The following is a 21943-nucleotide window of genomic DNA, read 5'->3' on the forward strand; positions in this document are numbered from 1 at the left end:
TTTAAATAAGATCTTACACTCTTATTCAAATCTCATGGATTAAAAAGTACAATTAAAAGGAAATTAATTAATTTCTTACACTCTATAAAAAATTGCTGCATAAATAGTCAAGCCTGACTTTTTTTTTTGTCTAATTTCATATTTACACATTTGTCATACAATAAAATTTTGAGGAGTGAGGAAGCTAACTTTTAAAAGGTTTAAATGAAAAGTGATGGGCCAGGGATGCATCGTGAAGAACAGTTAACTCCATTGAAGTAGGTTGTGGACCGACCATTTTTAAAATAGACAAGTCCTCTTTCCTGTGTCTCACAGTGGCTGAGTGACTGAGTCCACGTTGCAATTAATCATCATATCATTCTCAATCATTTTGTTTTCGGGCAAGCAAATTATCCCAAGACATCTCTCTCTTCCCGAAAAACGAAGGACGGAGAAAAGACAATCAAAACACAAAAGAAATAAAAACCCAAATTGCATAAAATAATCATTTTATCTTATTTGAATTTTAGAACATCTGTACAAGAAAACACTAACTATCAAATACTTTTTTTTTATGAATTTATGCAGCAATTTTTTATAGAAAGGCTGTACAAATTTGAAAGCCAATCAATAAATTGTTCTAATTTTTTAATGTAATGAAATGCTTAAGTAAATTAATGTGTAGAGATGTAAACTCATTTATCAATTATCAGATTTGGGTATATCCACGTGTAATTTATTATATTTTTTATAATTTTAATTTACTTATATATTTTTAAATAAATCATATATAAGTTTTTAATTATATTTTAATTCAAACAATGTATAAATATAATGAATAAAAAATAAATTAAAGTTAAAAAAATAATAATTGAATTATATTTTTAGTTAAATGTATGTTTTAAGTTTATTATTTAATTATTTAACTATTAAACTAATTGATTTATATTTTAAAAAATTATAACAATAAAATCTTATATTATATTATATATATATATATATATATATATATATATATATATATATATTGACAAAAAATTATAAAAAAAATGTAATATAGCAGGTATAAATACGAACATAGATATAATTTGATCTCATTCTCTCTTAAATAATTTGGATAATATTCGTACCCGTATCGTATCTGAATTAAAGTTGGAGTGATACTCACAAATACGAATTTATTTGTGATGACTATTAAATCTTCTAGGACTAATAACATAGAAAAATTAACATTTAAGCCAATAAATTGGATAATACTTATGTTCTCTGACCTAAAATAATAATAATAATAATAAAATGCATGGATTGAAGATCACATAATGGCATGATGGGACGTTGAAGTTAAAAGATTCGGAGATTTTTCGTTTTCTTAAAGGTCACAATAGTAAATATGCAGTCAAATTATTTTGTTTTTTTAATTGCAATCAAATTCTTCTTTTTTTTATTGCAAATTTGCAATCAAATTATATCGCTATTATTGAACAAAACATGTTAAAAAAAACTAAATGTATGTTTCAACTTATTTAAATTTTGAGAAAAAAAAACAAGTTCTTAGGTGAAAAATATATTAAAGTATAATAATATAAAAATATATTATAAATTACCCGTGCATATGTTATCACACTAATTATTTTTATTTGATAGTTAGTCATTATGGGATGATACACGAGTGTGAGACAACAATCAAATACGATCATTGTTATTGGAAAATATTTTGAACGTGTTAAATTAAACATTGGGAAAAAAATTCTTAACCAATCTGGATCTGATCTGACTGTGAACAATAGTTTATGTTAATTTATAAAATTTAATTTAACGATATACATTCTCTTTGGGTACAGAATAAAGAGACTAAATCATTAACATTTTGACACAATTGTAACATGGAATTATATATTTCATTTTGCATGTTGACGTTTCTTCTTTATCTTTTTACATAAAAGTTCATCACACTCCCAACCAAATTACCAAAAAAAGCATCCCCAACCTCACAGTGGCGTGCAAGTAGGACGGCCTATTGGATAGTAACATTTGAGCGCTTTAAAAGCCCCATGCAGAAATTAATATGTCAACATAAAAAAAGTGGAAGGAAGAAAAAAAGAAACTCCCTGTTGTCATTTATTCAAAAGGAAAACTATTATTTTATTTTTCTCCACTAGTATATATAATTCATTAATTCCACAGAATAGACACATTTAATTTTTTTAAAATAAAGAGACTTATCCAAAGCTAGTAGCCCTTAGATCACGGGGCACAGATTGGTTTAGGAACATGAATGATATTAGAAAAAAGGGGTCTTACGTCCCACGAAGATGGGGTCCTTTGATGCTTGTTGTCTGCCATTCTTGACTGGTACGTGCCTCATGCCCCTCTTTGTTCTTTAATTCAACTAATTTCCGCTTTCACATGAAAACAACGCAGAGAAGAAAACGATTGCAGTTGAACGATAAATAAAAAGGCTACACAAAATAATTACTATATTCAACATTACCATGTGCACGACAAAACTCCACGCATGCCAAACAGCATTTCAAATTGTACAAAGCAGAGATTGTGGAATTTAAATATAATCATGGCTAATTCTGACCCAAATAAGCGGGTTAATTGTCTTGTTTTTTATTTCCGTGAATACGACAATGTTAAAATCTTGAGTGATTTCTATCATGTATAAATACTACTGAGTTCAATCATGTTTGTATTCCAATTTTACCCGTAAAATACAGAATTAAAACCTCTCGTTTAAAACACATGCGTAGAAAGTAAATAAAAATATATCCGTATGGGCATCTTGAAATCTTATTTATTTTAAAGTTTAAATTTTCGTTAAATATAAACACTCTACCTTATAATTATTGATATGTTAGTATATTATTAAAAAAATTAGAATGAACGCTCACGTGGTTTGATTTTATTAGATTAGAATAATCCTAAATAAATATTCTAATTCATAATTTTTTGTTTTACTGATAATCTTTTTTATGTTTTTTTAGTTAATTATAATAACCACCCATGTGGTTTGCTTTTATGACACCCATTATTCTTTTTTTTGGCATTACTTTTAACTTCATTTATTAATTACTTGAAACTTTCTTTTGTAAATTTAATAAAAGAAAATAATTCATTTATAAAAGAGAAAACAAAGGCAAAAGAAAATTATATTTAAATAGTGAAATGAAGAATTTTGTCACACAATCATTTTAACACTTAATTACATGTAATTTTTTGGGTTTACTTAACTAAACTTTAAATTTAAATTTAAATTCAACTTGTTAAAATTTAATATGAATCATCTTATACACATGTATATTTTAATGTGGAGCAATAAATTGTGAAGTTAAAATAAACAAATGAAAAAATTTTAGGCAACAAAAATTCATTAAAAACCATGTGTTTCTCATGTCACAATCTCAAACTAATGTTTTTTCACATTTAAAACATCAAATGATGATTTTTACATAAAAAAAATATCAAAGGATGACCAATGAAACAAAAAATCAAAAATTAGATTTTTTTTTTGTAAGATTTAAAAAAGCAAAGGGTGCCTAGTGCATTATAATATACTCTAAAAGTAATACCAAATAAAAAAGGGTGATAAGTGTAATAAAAACAAATCAAAGAAATGATAATTGTGATTAACTCAAAAAAATATCTAATAGTGACAAGTGAAAAAAATCAATAATATAGAATCTTTTTTATAGAATTAAAAAAAAAACATAGATGCCCAATGTAATAAAAGCAAATCAAAACGATGATTATTATAATTTACTCTTAAAAAATTGGACTTTATAAATAATGACCGTGCTCAACGCTTTTAATAACGGGATCTTGTTAGGGACATTGGTCAGAAAATCAATAATAATGTTTTATTATTAAAAATCATGTTAGGTATACATTAGAAATCACGATTGCATGCCTTAATAATACTTTTCAATAATAATAAAAAAATCACTTTTAATATGTCAAATAATATCTATAGGACATTACTTACCATTTGTCTTAATAATTTTATAACATATATGGTTTGTTGGTTTACTAACAATAAAATCCTTGATTTCATTAATGTTATTTTCAACTATATATTTTTATTAAATTGCCTACATGATAATTTAAACTTTGAATTGAAAACTTCAGGCTTAATCAATGGCATTAAACATAGCATGTATTTACTTTTTTTTATGACAAATAGCGTGTATTTACTAAAACTAATATAAAATACTAGTTGAAATGCTCGAAGATTTAGTCAAACAAAATTATAAGCTAATCAAATAAGTCAAAAGTTAACCTATTTATCCTATAAAATATACTGATAATAGAAGAGAATATCAGTCTCTTATATATAAAATAATGAAATATTGTTCAAATTTCAGTTGAAAGAAGTGTCATTTATATTCTGTGCATCAAATAAGATTACTTGATGTAACAAAGAAAAAATATTACTTCCTATTAATGATGTTTCTAAAAATTAAAAACAAAATCAAACTTCAATTATGTATTTATGTATAAGTATATTTATGAAACAATTTAAAGTTCTCAGCTTCCATTTTGACAACGTTACAAATACATAAACTAGACTATCTTAGAAACTGATTTTTATTGGTTGTCTTTCATTAATAAGTTGACAATAAGTACAATTGTAAGTTATAGCAAAGACTTTTGGCAAGATACGAATTTAGAGTTGAATTATTCCTTATTCTAAACTTAACATTTATAAGTCTGTAGCATCATTACAGACTAATTTTGCTATCATATATAAAGAATAGCATCCAATGCGAAGGAATGAGCAATTAAGCACAGAGCCCCCTCAAATATCAAATCAAGGTTATATCTGAAAATAAAATACTAAACATTTTCACATTTCTGTTGCTTTATCATTTATCATACAACTATACAAGTCCTTTCATTAATTGGCTACTGGCTTGAAAATCCAACCACCACGCGTCGATGTAAAAGCCATGCAGAAAGAGATTGCTTGGCATGAGTTACTGCCCTTTGCTCCGACTAGACAAGTGTGTGTCTTTTCACTCTTACGTGTTATAACGCCAATAATGTCCTTCAAAAATCAAAATAATCCAATAAATCTCGCGATGTAAATTAATTAATTTGATCAATTATTTCTTTATTTTAAACTTGAATTAAATTAATTATAATTGAGTTAGTTACTGTTCGTTGATTTTCTTTGCAAATATATCAAATCACATAAATAAATAGTATAAAAAGAAAGTTTAAATATGGTATTTATAGAAACTCACAAAATACTTTTAAAAAAACAACTTTTGCTAAATACGGGTTTCGGGAATGATAATTAAAAAAGTAAAAGAATAAGGAATTCTTTTTGATAATTTTTATGAATATTTGAAATGCGGTAAAAATAAATAAAATAATAATGAATAAAAGTATTGGATCTTCATGCATATAAAAAAGGTCATTCATCTAATTCAAAACTCAATTATTATCTGACAAAATTATTAATTCATTGATTAGTCTAATTAAGTGACTTGCTTTAAGAATATGAATTATAAGATGACTAACAAATAATGGTTCATCCTTAGACACAAAACTTCATCTTTATTTCTAAGTTTAAAAATATTTTTAAATGATAATTAAAATCATAATATCAAACAAAGGGTGATTAAGCCAAAACAAATATAAGTATAAAAGAAAACATTTAATAATAAAAAACAAAGATAAATTAATAATTACAATATCTAAGTAATAAAAATAGGTTAAGTTGACGCTGAATTGCTAATCTTAATCATTCAATGTCTTGAAATAAAAGCTAGAAATTTAAGTTTCTTTCTTCTTTACGGAATAGAAGAATGAGAATAGCGTAATAATTATTCCCTTTTCATTTCCTTTGATATGAAACTTTCTCAGTATTTGGTTCTTATACCCAACATTTTTATATATACATCTTCGTTGTTTGCTAAAAAAAAAAGAAGAAGAAAGGATAACGTCATAGTTAAAATGACCATGCAAGTAATGCAGCTAATGCCAATGGAGTTTTGCTATCCGTTTTAAAGAGAGAAATAACGTCATTTCTCCTTAAAAATGTGGAAAAATTACAAATCTACCATGATATCAGTAATATATGGAAAAATTATTATATGATTCACTATTACATAATTCTGATCAATTTTCACATCACACATAATTAAATATATTTTAATTTATATAAAAAGTAATAAGATATTACATAGAAATTAGTTAGAACCACATGGTTTCAACTTTCATGCCATACCCTATCTGGGATTTCGTATATCAAGAACCTGTGTACGTACCCAAATGAGAACTCGAACTAGATAAGTGGACTTAGAAGATTTGGACTTATGTTCTGACGCCTTAAGCCCAGCGCATGAGACCATTATAATAGCCTAACCAAAATTGTTTTTTTAAAAGATCTGATTTTATAAAAAAACCTAGACAAGTGAACTTAGAACGTATCGTTTCGATTCGTTCAACTGTTTTTTATTTTAAGATTAAAAAATAAAATACTCGAAAAAGTATAAAAAAATTATTTGTATGTTTTTTCAAACTATTTTTTAGGAAATAAAAAAAGTTGAATTCCTTCCATTTCTACAACAAAAGTTAAGATTTGTTCTCTTTCTTTTTCCTTAATATTTTCTCCAGCTGTTCAACAAAATATTTCCCACGTACACATGCATAATTTGAAAAAAAAAAAAATACAATTATCATGCCATTTATGTTCTCATTGATTTTTTTAAATCCCAAAAGAAATATTAAAAGAGACCAAAAAATTATGAGGATTTTGGAACTATTTTTTTTAACTCATAAAATGGTCATGTCATTTATCTTCTCATTTATTGATTTTCTTGTTTTTTCAAATTAAGATTGATTTAAAATTTTTGATTAAATATAAATTTAAGTGATTGTTACACTTAAGAAAAATATTTTATATTAGGGTTCATACTTGTAAACTAATCAAAGTTACTGGTGCATTTGCACGGATTATTCTGTTTCGATCCATTTTTTTTTACTTAGATTAAAACGTAAAATACTTTAAAAAATATAAAAAATCAATTGTATTTTTTTTTCAAACTATTTTATGATGAATAAAAGGAGTCGGATCCTTTCCATTTCTACTATAAAGGCTAAGATCTTTCCCTCACGTGATGATTGTATGTCAGCAACATAGAAGGTCCCAAAAGAGATATAAAAGAGACAAAAAATTTGTGAGGATTTTGGAACTGATATTTATCTTTTCATTGATTAAAATTAATTCTCATTGATTAAAATTAATTTAAGTGATTGTTACGCTCAAAAAATAAATTAGTTTAAACTAATCAAAGTTTTATAATTTAAAATAAACTGATTTTTATTTATATACTTTTTTATGTGTTTATATATACACTACTCTCTTTTATTGATACTCTATAGATTAAATTGTAAAAATTATTTTAATTATTTTATAAGCTATGCTAATTTTTTTTATGATTAATTAATGATAAAAAACTTTAACAAAAATCAATCTTTTGAATGAGTTTTTATATAAATTTATATAGATTTAGTTTCTGGGTTTGAATAAAAAGGAAATCTTTGGATTTATTAGTAAATTATATTATTTTTTATATTTATATATTTTTTTAAAACAAATGTGAATGACTTATAAACTTATGATACTTTTATTCTCTCCAACTAAAATTTAATAAATGAATAATATTTGTATCAATTATATTGTTATTTAATAAAAAAATTATCATATATAAAAAATCTATTAATTTTTATAATAATTATTTTATAAGTTAAGTTGAAAAAATTTACGATTGATAAGCAGCAATTGACACTGTGTCTCAGCTTCCTTTTTTAGTCATTGATTTTGCTGCCAGCTTTTTGGTAATGTGTCTGAAGGGGTTGTTTTGGCTAAATTTGTTAAAAAAAAAATGAAATAAGGAGATGAAGTTAAGAGGAAAAAGCTGGCTGCTGATGCCTTAGTTGACCAAAACACCAAAAAAAGGCACGTGTCAGGCAATAAAAGAGGGCAGAAGTGTAATTTCGACAGCCTATTCCTTTAGTTATATCTGTAGATATCTGTAGATTCCTACAAAACTACATTCTAGTTTAAAAAAACTAGATGAGATACTAGTTCAGCTATGCTCCAGCAGTAATTGCAATAAATTTTGTATTTAAATTTTTTAATATTATTCGTCGCTTCTCTTTTTGTTAATCTCCCTTCTATTTCCTCTCTTCGTAATTTTTTCTCCTACTTGAAGGTAATACAACTCTTTGTAAACAATTTATTCCTCAAAGTTTTTGACAATGTTAATAAAAATAATAATTTTACATGCATGGTGTAATTAGATTTTTCGTTATCAAGTTTATACTTCACATCTTCAACTCAGGTTAACAAATGCTTGAACCACATTAACTTTATCAAACAAAATGATATTTAGTGCAACTCAGTGCTTCTTGTATTGAGAAGAAACTAACTAACAGATAGATATAATCCATGCCAATGGTACACAATATAGAGAAAATCTAAACATGAGAGGTGAGTTACATGGACACTCACTTTTTTTAAACACTACGTTAACAATTTATTATTTTTCTTTATCTGTTTCCTCCCATTAGATCATATAATATAACTTCTAATACATATATTTTTACTCTTTTTCCTTTTTCACTGGGTGTCATATAACACATTGGATGTTCATAAAATATTTTTCATTAGAGATACTAACAGCTGAGGAGAAAAAATTAAATTCAAAGCACTGCAGCAAAAGCATTCCTCCCCGTCTGAAGGTGATGATATGTCTTTTCTGTTTGTTCAAATTTAGTCCATGGTAACTTGTGCCTTCCCTTCTTTATCTTCTTTGCAGCCACTCCCATTAAATCTCCATGCTTCTACATGACACAAATTTTCGAGTATATTTACAACATTAATCATGATCACATTAAGAATGTTAGGTTACCAATTGGAAGAGGCTAGAATATAGACATGATATCTTCTCATACCTGGAGACAGAGTCCATCTCTAATATCACAAATGGGGTAATCACTTGGGCAACAGTACTCGGTCCAAATGCAACACACAGCATTCTTATATTCACAACAACCATAAACTAAGCAGAAACCAAAGAACTCATAAAGGCAGCAACATGTCTCATGAGCTGGACAATATGAGAATTGTCCACATTTACTAGGTGGAGGTGGTGGGAGGGGTGGCGGTGTTGCTGGCGGTAATGGTGGAGAAAGTGGCGGTGTTGCCGGTGGTGAAGGTGGCGGTAGTGCCGGTGGTGTTAATGGTGAAGGCGGTGGTGATGATGGTGGTGAAGGAGGACTACTTGGGGATGGTGCAGTAGGCTCTTTGGTAGGATAAGAGGCCATGTAGTTGATTGCACACACGCCATATTTTAAATTAGTATTCCTTCTAATATAAATGTACCCTTCCATTCCCCATGAGGTTCCCCATGAATTCTTCACAATCCAGTAATCTTCATCACCCTCTGAGCCATAACCCACAACCAAAATTGCATGGTCAATATCATCTGGATCACTTGAGCAATCTCCATCATAGATTCCCTGTTCAAGAAAACAGAAAATGACTTGTTTGTGAAACCAAACTCCATTTTCTGGTTTGTACTTCTACAATAGTAACTAGTGAATGGCCAAATAAACATACTAGGAAATAAAATAATACTTACGCCAATATATAGTTGAAAATCCCATGAAGAGCCATCTATACCGGCACTGATGGGTTGCTTCACTGTAGCACACAATAGAGAACGATCTGATTGCTCCACATTGTAGTAGCCATCAATGCCAATAACCTTGGTTTCCTCCTAATTCAAGAAAAAAAAAATCAATAAATTAGACATACAGAAATACAATGTGTTCTACAATCACAGGCAAATAGTTTAGAAGGAAAAGGCAGGCCTTAGTCATAGATTCTTAGTAAGAAAGAGGACCTTTGCTACATTGCATGTACCATCTGCACCACTATAAGGATAATTAGTTTCCGTGTCGATCCCACCATTGTGCATAACCCATTCAAAAGCATAGTCCATGTGGCCTCCATCACATCCATCATTAGTTCTGTCACAGTCCACAAGTTCCGGTTCGGAAAGGCTTATAAGGTCCCCTGAGACTATTGCATTTATTCCTTCTATGGCACCAGTGGAAGAGAATGCCCAACAACAGCCTAAAAATAGAACAAGAATGAATCACTTACAATTTACAATATTCAAAACTGAAGTTGTAAAAACTAAATGAAAAAAGGAAATTAGAGTGGTGAGTTTTGACATGCAGGGAATCTCACATAACTGACATAAGTCAACCAAAATGGAACAATATAAATCATCATCATCAATGTTTTCAAATCTATTGGTATATAGACTATAGAAGCTTACCACAATAGCCTTGGTCCTTCACAGCAGTCACAACACCCTTCTTCCTCCAATCCAAAGAGTAAGGTGCATCTTCGCAAGAGTGATCCTTACCAGACAAGCCATTCCTTTTGCTAAATGGCTTCTTCACCTTTGAAGTAAACTTACTCTTGAACTCCTCATTGCTCATGTCAGCAAACCTGTTCAATCCGAGACTCTGCCCGTAAGGAGAAATTCGCTTCGAGTTCTTCTCTGCAATGTATTTCAAGTTCCTCTTGAAATTCTCGAACCTTAACTTTTCTTGATCTGGGCTCCTGTAAATCTTCTTATTTTCCTCCTTCCATCGTTGGAACAGCTCAATCACCCCTTCCTCCGAAGGAAACTTGTCAATTTCAAGGGCTAGTATGGAGTACTCACTTGGGAGACCATAACATAGAAATGTCCATGATCCCCAGACAAGGAAAAGAAGAAACAATTGAGTTTTCAGTTGACAACCCATTTTCCTCACTCTTTAGCACTGAATGATACTTGATCCACCAACGACATCTTTGTATCGTGTGTGTGTGTATATATATATATACAATTAGATGCATGACCAAACCTTCCACTCAACACAAGAGGAGTCTGCATCTTGGTCTTTTATCCTTTTTCTTCTATGGCTTAGATAAAAAAATCAGAAAGAAAGAAAGATAGGAGAATATCAAATAGCACTGTAATAAAGGGGCGATTTGGTAGTTATGTTATGTATGAATGAATGAATGAATTCCTTCACCGTGAATTCTATTTTGGTGCAGTCATCATATCATTTTTAACGAGTGTCAAATTTTACAATTGATATTTCTACTAGTCCTATTACTAGTTAGAATGAAGCATTGACTTGCGAGTGCATCTGTGTAAAAGGACCAGGTAATCTAACAGTCAAACGTTTGTGTTGTCAAGCTTGCATAACCTTGGATTTTTGGACTGGTTGATGAGGCATCGAATAAGCAATTAGCAATTTAGCATGGATAAAAAGTGAATACAGGTGAATAGCACAACTCCCATTCATAGTACACTAGGCTTGTTCCTTTTATATTTCTGAGGGGGGAAAAAGTTTGTGTAAAGTTAATTTATTTTGTTATCCAGTTTCAAATTCAAATTATCATATTTGTATATTTATTTTCATCTGTCAAGTGATTAACCGATACCATTTCAATATTTGTATAAACTTTATACGATAAAACTTGTAGATGATGAAAAAAATGTTTAAAATATATCAATTTAAAAAGAGCTTTATATAAATACTATTTAGCTACTGTGTATATACACGGGTCACATTTGTATTTATGCATTTTTTAAATGATTTATTATTTATTTAAAAATAAATCATAAAACATATGAGACAAAATCAAATACTTTGAACATAATAAAACAATAAGAAAAATATATTTATATTTTTAATTTTAAAAATAAACATTAAATTAAATTTTAAATATAGTATATATATAAATATAAATAATTACTTCTTTTTTTATCAAATGTCACCAGATAAAAATATCAATATCATTAAAAAACATAAAGAAAGAGAAAAGGAAAAAAAAATCTAAAAACAATGGAAAAATTATGTATATATATATATAGCAGATAATCAATATGATAAATTATAATTTGAATAATGATAATAAATATTTTTGGCTAATTGAATGATAGATATTTGATATTTTTTCTTATAAATAAAAATATGAATGAAAAAAAGGAAAAAAATTGAAGGGAATTTTTTTAACTAAGTGTTGACATGTGTCCTTTATACAGATAGAATGTATATATATATATATATATATATAGTAGATATCATAATTAACTATAAAGAAAAACATAAAAAAAAGAGAACACATACAAACATGATTTTTTTTTACGAAAAAAAAACATAAAAAAAGAAATAGAAATAATAAATAAATAAAACAAAATAAGAAGGAAAAAATAAAAGGAAAAAAAAGAAAGAGAAAAGAATAAATAAATTTTTTAAAAAAATAAGGAAATAGAAAAGGAAACAATCTAAAAATAATGGAAAAAGTATGTATACAGTAGATAATCAATCTGATAAATTATAAATATATTATATAATAATAATAATAATCTATATTAATAATAAAGGAAATATTGCATTTGATATCTATATTTTATTGGACAATTTTACCCTTAAATCACTTCTTATATTTTCAAAATTTTCTTCTAACCTACATTAAATTTATACTACTTTTATATTGTTAATTTTTTTATTAACTGTATTTAGTTCTGTTTTTTTATTATTTAATTTTTTTCCTCTCTTCCCATAATAATAGTAATAATAATAAATATGGAATGAACTTGGGCTTCAAGAAGGTCCAGGTAGATAGAATAATTGGGGCAGACTGGCCCAAACGCATGTGGTTCCACTCATCGCATTGTTTGTATATCTGAATCTGTCTCTTTTAACATTCACTCAGTAAGCTGCATAGGGTTTCTTTCTCTTTCAATTTTCTATCCATTTTGCGAATCGAAATCCATCCATCCATCAATCCAGAACCCTACCTTCCCTCTCTTTCTCCTTGTCTAGGGTTTTAGGGATTTCGAAGCATCGTATCATCTTCATCATGGCTTCGGTGGACCCCGAGATCGCGAAGACGCAGGAAGAGCGGAAGCGAATGGAGCAGCAACTGGCGTCGCTCACCTCCGTCACGTTTGACACCGATCTCTACGGCGGAAGCGACAAGGGCTCCTACCTCACTTCAATCCCCGCTAACGAAGATGACGAGAATCTCGATGCCATGGACAATGAGGTTGCGCGCAAGCTCGCATCCTACACCGCCCCCAAGTCCCTCCTCAAGGATATGCCCTCCGCCCCTGATTCCGATAACGATATCGGCTTCCGTAAGCCGCAGCGCATCATCGACCGCGAGGACGACTACCGCCGCCGCCGCCTCAATCAGATCATCTCGCCGGAGCGCCACGACCCCTTCGCCGCCGGCGAGAAGACCCCGGACCCCTCTGTTAGGACCTACGCCGATATCATGCGCGAGGAGGCGCTCAAGAGGGAGAAGGAGGAGACTCTGAAAGCCATCGCTAAGAAGAAGAAGGAGGAAGAGGAAGCAGCGAAGGATGCTCCGCAGCAACAGCAGCAGAAGAGGAGGAACCGCTGGGACCAGTCTCAGGATGACGGTGGTGCCGCGGCGGCGGCGGCGGCGAAGAAGGCCAAAACCTCTGATTGGGACATGCCGGACACCACTCCGGGGCGGTGGGATGCCACCCCGACGCCGGGGAGGGTTACCGATGCGACACCGGGGAGGAGGAACCGGTGGGATGAAACTCCCACTCCTGGTAGAGTTGCGGATTCTGATGCAACACCTGCAGGTATTGCTACTGTTACACCCTTGTGTTAAATTTATGTCCTCACTAACATTTTTTTCTGGGTTGGGTTTGTTCTTGTGCAGGTGGTGCTACACCGGGTGCTACACCTGCTGGTATGACTTGGGATGCTACTCCTAAGCTTTCTGGGATGGCTACTCCAACTCCCAAGAGGCAAAGGTCGAGGTGGGATGAGACTCCCGCTACTATGGGAAGTGCTACTCCGTTGCCAGGTGCTACTCCTGCTGCTGCTTATACTCCCGGTGTTACTCCTGTTGGTGGAATTGAACTTGCTACTCCAACCCCTGGGGCTTTACAAGGCTCCATTACTCCGGAACAATACAATTTGTTGAGGTGGGAGAGGGATATTGAAGAGAGGAATCGCCCCTTGACTGATGAGGAGCTTGATGCTATGTTTCCTCAAGAGGGGTATAAGGTTTTGGATCCCCCCGCATCCTATGTGCCCATTAGGACTCCAGCGAGGAAGCTTCTTGCCACTCCTACGCCTTTGGGGACTCCTCTTTATCAAATTCCTGAGGAGAATCGCGGGCAGCAGTTTGATGTTCCCAAGGAAGCACCCGGTGGGTTGCCGTTTATGAAGCCAGAGGATTACCAGTACTTTGGGGCACTGTTGAATGAGGAGAATGAAGAGGAGTTGTCTCCAGATGAGCAGAAGGAAAGGAAGATTATGAAGCTTCTGCTTAAAGTGAAGAATGGGACGCCACCGCAGAGGAAGACTGCATTGAGGCAGCTTACGGATAAGGCTCGCGAGTTTGGTGCTGGGCCGTTGTTTAACCGGATTTTGCCATTGCTCATGCAGCCTACCCTGGAGGATCAAGAGAGGCATCTTTTGGTTAAGGTAATTGACAGGGTTTTGTATAAGTTAGACGAATTGGTTCGGCCTTTTGTGCATAAGATTCTTGTTGTTATTGAACCCTTGTTGATTGATGAAGACTACTATGCGCGTGTGGAGGGCAGAGAAATAATATCTAATCTTAGTAAAGCTGCTGGGCTGGCTACTATGATTGCTGCTATGCGACCTGATATTGATAACATTGATGAATATGTTAGGAACACTACTGCTAGGGCCTTTAGTGTTGTTGCTTCTGCACTTGGTATTCCTGCACTGTTGCCATTCTTGAAGGCTGTGTGTCAGAGTAAGAAATCATGGCAAGCTAGGCACACAGGGATTAAGATCGTGCAGCAGATCGCCATTTTAATTGGTTGTGCGGTGTTGCCACATCTGAGATCTCTTGTGGAAATTATAGAGCATGGTCTGAATGATGAGAATCAGAAGGTGAGAACGATCTCTGCATTGTCTCTTGCTGCTCTTGCTGAGGCTGCTGCTCCTTATGGTATTGAAAGCTTTGACTCTGTTTTGAAGCCACTGTGGAAGGGTATTAGGCAACACCGTGGGAAGGTGTTGGCTGCATTTCTGAAGGCAATTGGGTTTATTATTCCGTTGATGGAAGCCCTGTATGCCAGTTACTATACTAAGGAAGTCATGCTCATTCTGATTCGTGAATTCCAGTCACCTGATGAAGAAATGAAGAAAATTGTTCTGAAAGTGGTGAAGCAGTGTGTGAGCACTGAGGGTGTGGAAGCTGAATATATTAGAAATGATATCCTACCTGAGTTTTTCAAGAATTTCTGGGTTAGGAGGATGGCTCTAGATAGAAGAAACTATAAGCAACTTGTGGAGACTACTGTAGAGATAGCAAACAAAGTTGGTGTTGCAGATATTGTTGGTAGAATTGTTGAGGATCTTAAAGATGAGAGTGAACCTTATAGGCGTATGGTTATGGAGACTATTGAGAAGGTGGTTACTAACCTGGGGGCATCTGATATTGATGCACGGCTGGAAGAGCTTCTGATTGATGGTATTCTTTATGCCTTCCAAGAGCAGACCAGTGACGATGCTAATGTGATGCTTAATGGGTTTGGTGCAGTCGTAAACTCACTTGGGCAGAGAGTGAAGCCATATCTTCCTCAGATTTGTGGTACTATAAAGTGGCGATTGAACAACAAGAGTGCAAAGGTGAGACAGCAAGCGGCAGATCTCATTTCAAGGATTGCTGTTGTCATGAAGCAGTGCCATGAGGAACAATTGATGGGTCATCTTGGTGTTGTCTTGTATGAGTATTTGGGAGAAGAGTATCCTGAAGTTTTAGGATCAATTTTGGGAGCTCTCAAGTCAATTGTCAATGTTATCGGTATGACAAAGATGACTCCACCTATTAAGGATTTACTTCCCAGGTTGACTCCGATTTTGAAGAATAGGCACGAGAAAGTCCAGGAGAATTGTATTGACCTTGTTGGTAGGATTGCTGACCGTGGAGCTGAGTTTGTACCAGCAAGAGAGGTGGATGAGGATTTGTTTTGAGTTGCTTGAGATGCTCAAAGCACACAAGAAGGGAATCCGTAGAGCTACAGTGAACACTTTTGGATATATTGCAAAAGCCATTGGACCACAAGATGTCTTGGCAACCCTATTGAATAATCTCAAGGTGCAGGAGAGGCAGAACCGTGTTTGCACAACCGTAGCCATTGCAATTGTTGCAGAAACATGTTCACCCTTCACAGTTTTACCAGCATTGATGAACGAGTATCGCGTGCCGGAGCTTAATGTGCAAAATGGTGTGCTCAAGTCCCTCTCTTTCCTATTTGAGTACATTGGTGAAATGGGAAAGGATTACATCTATGCTGTGACTCCTTTGCTTGAAGATGCACTCATGGACAGGGATTTGGTTCACAGGCAGACAGCTGCTTCTGCTGTGAAGCATATGGCTCTGGGAGTGGCTGGTTTAGGTTGTGAGGATGCACTGGTTCATTTGCTGAATTATGTCTGGCCAAACATTTTTGAAACTTCTCCTCATGTGATTAATGCTGTGATGGAAGCAATTGAAGGGATGAGGGTAGCGTTGGGAGCAGCTGTTGTACTGAATTATTGTCTACAAGGACTCTTCCACCCTGCACGAAAAGTTAGGGAGGTATATTGGAAGATCTACAACTCTCTCTATATTGGAGCCCAGGATGCTCTTGTAGCATCGTACCCTGCCTTGGAGGATGAGCAGAACAATGTTTACAGCAGGCCAGAGTTAATGATGTTCATCTAGTTGGATTTTGATTAGTTAGTTCATTTCTGTCTCCAATATATTTGGCAGTTTTCAGTACTTCCTCGCAGCAATGTAAAGCTCAGTTGTTTGAACATTATTGTGTCTTGTTACATAGATAACAGGTTCCTCTCTTGATGAAATATTGTATCTCACCAGATGATATGCTTAAACGGTTCTGTTTTTGTCAGTGTATTTTTAGACATCTGCATTGCCAAAATGCTGGTGAGATGGATGAGTCAGTTAAGAGGTTGCAGAATTACCAAGATTGATAAGCATGTCATTTTAGTTTAGTTAATGTTATGAATCCTTCTCCCATTACTGTTGCTGCTTAAGATTGATTATTTTTGGCATCTGATAAAGTGAATAAAGCACAGTAGGTAAGCATGGTCTTTTTAAGGAATGCTGTGAATGCCTGCCATGCATTGTCTTTCAGAATTTTAGAAAATTATTTTCTGCCAATTTTTTTTTTTTAAGAGAGATTCAATTTTCTGCTTATGTCTTGATTTGTGGCTACATGTTAGTTCTTCTGGGTCAGAAAATAACAATCCCAATATAATACATGCTTTTTGTGAAATAAGTCAGATGCTAAGCTTATGTGCAATGGTGCTCCGTCCATGTTTATTAACCATGTCTTACACAGTGTAGTGTGCATGACTGAGACTCTGGACTGGTATCAGGGTAACCTATCTTGTTTATTACGTGCGTACGGTATGATGCGCGGATTTGCGTGCAACTCGGTTTGTCTGCATTAACCGATATTGCAGCAAATGAATCCCTTCTTATCTGCCATTAGCCCATTACCTATCTTCAAGCATAAATTTTTATTAAAACGACAATTGTTATATATACCTCTCTTTTGTTATTTGTATACCTCCTTTTTTATATTTTTTTGGCTTAAATATGTTAGCATTTTTTTTATTCATTTTTAATTTTTGTAAGTTTGTATTTTTTCAATTTGTCACTTTCAGATCTCGATTTTTTCATTTATAATTTTCATAAGTAGGGTTGGATATATTGATTCAAGTCCTAGACGGTTCGATAATGTTGTTAAGCTTGTGGATCTTATAGACTTTATATGTGAACTTGTGTACTTCTGGTTGAATTTGTCTAAGTTTATTATATAAGTATTATTAATTTCTCAGGTTAAGATTTTGATATTTAATTTAAGTTGTTATTATTAATTTATTATGTTTAAAATATTGGTATATTTTAGTGTGATAAATTTTAGCTTTAAAAATAAAATCAATTTTTTTTTAATTTTATAAATTTTCACTTTTTTCAAAAATATTTTTTTTCAAATTAATATTTTGGTCCATGTATCATTCCGTACATACGAACTTTTACGGGTTAGATTCGGATGTTAAAAAATATTCATTTATTTCACGAAAGCTTATTTGATTTGTCTAAAATACCGATTTGGCGGATTAAACCTTAAATAGGCAGCACTGGTCTATATACCCACTTCTACCCATAAGTTTAAATGTCTAGTGTTTTTGGACAAGTATTTATAAAAATGTTTTTGAATCAAATTATTTAATTGAAATTAATTTTAATGTGGTGTGATTTTTTAAAATTAAAAGCAAGTTGATAATAAATTTAATATAACTTTTCTTATTTAACCCAAAAATTACTTAAGTTTGTTTCATTTTTAATCTTAATAGCATGCTTAATATAGTGTCAAACATTATTGTTGGAGCTTCTGCATCTTTTTCTTTTATATATTGACATGAAAAAAGTCTTTCAACGCATGTCCAAAATGTGCAAGCAAATACAGGTTAAATCAATTTCTTAAAATGGAATTGAAGTATCAACATTTGTTTAAAATAACATTAGCTATTTATAATAACGTAATTCTAATCGATGCAATGTGAATCCAAAAAATGATATAAAATAAATTCAATTGTTAACTTCATTTGAGTTAACTGATATATACTTTTTTTGGTTAGAATATAGTTGGTTTGAGTCAACTAATAATAGGTTTGATCTTCTCTATTGACAGTCTATTGAAGTCTCAACCTTTAACTAAAAACAAGAGGGAGAATTTATATAATAAAAGAGGAGAAGCATGAAGCAGGATCGATCCTAACATTGTATGATCTCAAAATGAAATAATAGACAGAGATATTTTATGTACAAAGTATTATAAATATGTACAAGTACATGCAATTTTAATTAAAATGATATATTTATTACATAACAAAATATTTTATCTACTTATAATACACATAAATATAAAATATTATATGTGAATAAATATTTAAATTTTTGGTGGAAACAAAATTATATTAGCTTTTTTTTATATTTTATTTTCACCAAAAATATTCTTCAATCGACAGTTAAGTCTAATTCTTTTTTAACCACAAAGATCACAACGGTAAGTTTTATCTCTTTCAAGAAATTTTATACTCCATAATGTTTGGTTTAAGTTTAAACTTGGAAATCGAATGTGTTTTGAAAGAGCCAATAAGATTTGTTGGGAAAAAAAAATCTTCTCACATTGAAATTTTTTGGGGTCACCTTTCGACCATGGATGATGGGCGCGCACCTCAAAATAACCCCAGGACGTACATTTGCATGAGATTTTGATGGTAAAGATTTTCATTGGAAAGCATCGAAATGAAAATTCCACAAAAAAAAAAAAAAAAATCATTCCCGTAAACTAGCATATACAATTAAGCATATGCCAATCTTAGCCTACAAAGGAATCGAATCAATCGATAGATCTATAAATAGACTTGCAACAATAACAACAGTAATCAACATAGTATCACAACAAATCTTAAGAGAAACAAAGCAAACCTTAATTTAAGGTTTAATATACAATTAAGTCCCTAAATGTTTTGAGAAATTTTATTTAGGTTTCTAAACTACAAAAGATTGTAATTGAATTTTTTATGTTTTGCCATTTTTGTACTTGGATTCCTCGAATGAAATGAATTTCTGACAGCTTGAAACCACCTCAAAAATAACAATATGACGATTTCATTAACTCCAAGAACCCAATTACAATAATTGTATAGAAGATTAAAAACTCAATTACAATTTTTTTTAAAGTTTAGATTTCTAATTGAAAAAAAAAACAACAAGAAGAACCTACTTAAGTATTAAAGCTTAATTTGATTAACCTTACAAACCTTTTCTTCTGTGATCTTAGCCAAGGACCTAAGGTTGCAAGCTATGATAGTATTAGCAAAAGAGCACGTATCGTCGCCGCTACTCCCCGCCGGGACATCCACCGCGTACGACTCTATCGCCACCGTCTTCCCACCGTATTCCTCTTCCTCCTCATGCAAAGTAATCGTTGAACTATAATTGACAAGCCTGTGATCACCACCAATGATGCTAAACTTCAAGACATGCTTGTCATCATCGAGCTTGTCCAACCTCTCCACACTAACACCAGCGGGTAACCCAGATGTGATCATGACCTCACGCACGCTTCCAATGCCACCATCCCCATCAAGAAGGTTGCACTTCTTCACAAAGAGCTTGTACCCTTGTGGATACTCAAAGCGCCTTATGAGGGACCATACGAGAGGTAAAGGTGCATCTATTGTTTGCACAAGGCTAGAACCACACTGGTTTGATGAGAGTTTGGAGGCATGGTAGGTGTTAAGCATGGCTTTTATTGTTGGAGTCTCTAAATCTTGCTTGCAAAGCATCTACATCAACGGTTCTCACAGCAACAGGAGTAGCTAGCAAGCTATTGTTGATTGTTTTGGGGTTTCTCAATGACCTTGTTTTGTGTGTGTTTATGTATGTATTTATAGCTCTTTGTAGATTGTTAAGTAGTAACTAGATGACAAGGTTTTGGGTTTTTTAGAGTTATAAGACTTTATATTCATCAGTAAGTTGAAGGTTGTAAAATCGAGACTTGGCTTGTTTTGCGGTGTGGTCGGTTTGGCTGCTTTTACTTAGTACTTAAGTGCTCTGGAGTATTTTGACGTGAGATGTTAGATATTTTGGTGATGTTTATCCTTTGTTCTCCCAGTCGGTTATGTTATGAATGGAATTAATGTCTTCACTCATCAACATTTAATTAACTCTTCCCTTCACTTGCAAGTCAGATAAGGCTTTTAATAACAAAGTCTACTATTACATCACAGTAAATGTAGATAAGAAAAAACTAATGTGACACTGTGACTGGTCTCATTTCTACTTATAATAAAAGTCTTTTTTTTTCTATAAAAAAATTTTGATAAGTTAGATTTATGGAATTTATTAAGGAGGCCAGAATAAACCTAAAGGTTCAAAGAATATTTATTTAGATACTTATAAATTATTTATGGTGCTCACATTGATAATAAAAATTAAATTCATCCTCTTTTGATATATGAGTTCGTTGTTAACTATTGGATCAATTTTTATTTGTATTTTTAAGATAAAAGTGTGACTACATGTAAGTTTAAAGTAAAATTCCTATGATTTTAGTGAAATTAGAGTTGGAGCTACGAGCGAGCAAATTAAACCACGATTTTAGACCTAGTAAAAAGGGTGCGAGAATGAAAATTATAAAGGTCACATCTTGTTGCTGACGCCAAGAGGGTATAATAAAATCGATTCTGGCCATGTCGACGAACGGATGTAAGATAGCAACTATAACAGAAAGTCGTGTGCTAACACAAAATGACATTCAGCTGATGCAAGATGTGATGGTAAGCTTAAGGTGGCTAGTTTTATCTTTATTGGGATGAGAATTAATGGACACAAAAAGATAATAACGAGAACCATATGTTCTAAAATTCTGTGGTGGTTAGGAGTCATTCCAAGAGAGCCCGTAGTTTAGATTGAAACCATGTGCCATAAAATACATGTCTAGACAGCGACAAAGAATGGCTTTCCATGATTAATTGATCTATTTCACCATAGATAAAGCAACAATGATATGCATAAACACTTCATTATTACAAACACATATTTAACATCCTTTATTTCTGTTCCTATCACTTAACATGCGTATGTTTCTCGCTTTTCTCTCTCTATCCACTGTCCAAAAATTCATCCCATCTCAGCTATCACAAGTCTCGTAAAACTACTCTCAACTAAACGAGAATGATCATTCCTCGAGTTTAAGGTTTAAAGGCCCTAAATTTCTGTAATCCTAACTTCATTGACAAAGTGAAAAAGCATTTTTACCATGTTTAA

The 21943-nt window shown here is 32.3% G+C and overlaps 3 protein-coding genes across 3 annotated transcripts; 1 reads left to right on the forward strand and 2 right to left on the reverse strand.

Moving 5' to 3' along the window:
* Window positions 1–8254: 8254 nt before the first annotated feature.
* Window positions 8255–10946, reverse strand: LOC100814184 (cysteine protease XCP2). Its single transcript, XM_003542933.5, has 5 exons — window positions 10344–10946; window positions 9903–10135; window positions 9639–9776; window positions 8950–9516; window positions 8255–8838 (listed from the first exon to the last, which is right to left on the reverse strand). The coding sequence occupies exons 1-5, from the start codon at window positions 10816–10818 to the stop codon at window positions 8698–8700; spliced, it is 1554 nt and encodes a 517-aa protein (XP_003542981.1). The 5' UTR covers window positions 10819–10946; the 3' UTR covers window positions 8255–8697.
* Window positions 10947–12760: 1814 nt separating this feature from the next.
* On the forward strand, window positions 12761–17113 carry LOC100810599 (splicing factor 3B subunit 1). The gene is given in 3 exon segments (XM_003541654.5): window positions 12761–13688; window positions 13769–16044; window positions 16046–17113. Coding segments are annotated over 3 exon segments (3786 nt in total). The 5' UTR covers window positions 12761–12931; the 3' UTR covers window positions 16799–17113.
* Window positions 17114–19577: 2464 nt separating this feature from the next.
* Window positions 19578–20687, reverse strand: LOC100779954 (abscisic acid receptor PYL12). Its single transcript, XM_003542953.5, has one exon. The coding sequence runs from the start codon at window positions 20458–20460 to the stop codon at window positions 19903–19905; it is 558 nt and encodes a 185-aa protein (XP_003543001.1). The 5' UTR covers window positions 20461–20687; the 3' UTR covers window positions 19578–19902.
* Window positions 20688–21943: the final 1256 nt, after the last annotated feature.

The sequence above is a fragment of the Glycine max genome, chromosome 13, assembly GCF_000004515.6.
Source record: "Glycine max cultivar Williams 82 chromosome 13, Glycine_max_v4.0, whole genome shotgun sequence".
NCBI classification, from domain to species: Eukaryota; Viridiplantae; Streptophyta; class Magnoliopsida; order Fabales; family Fabaceae; genus Glycine; species Glycine max.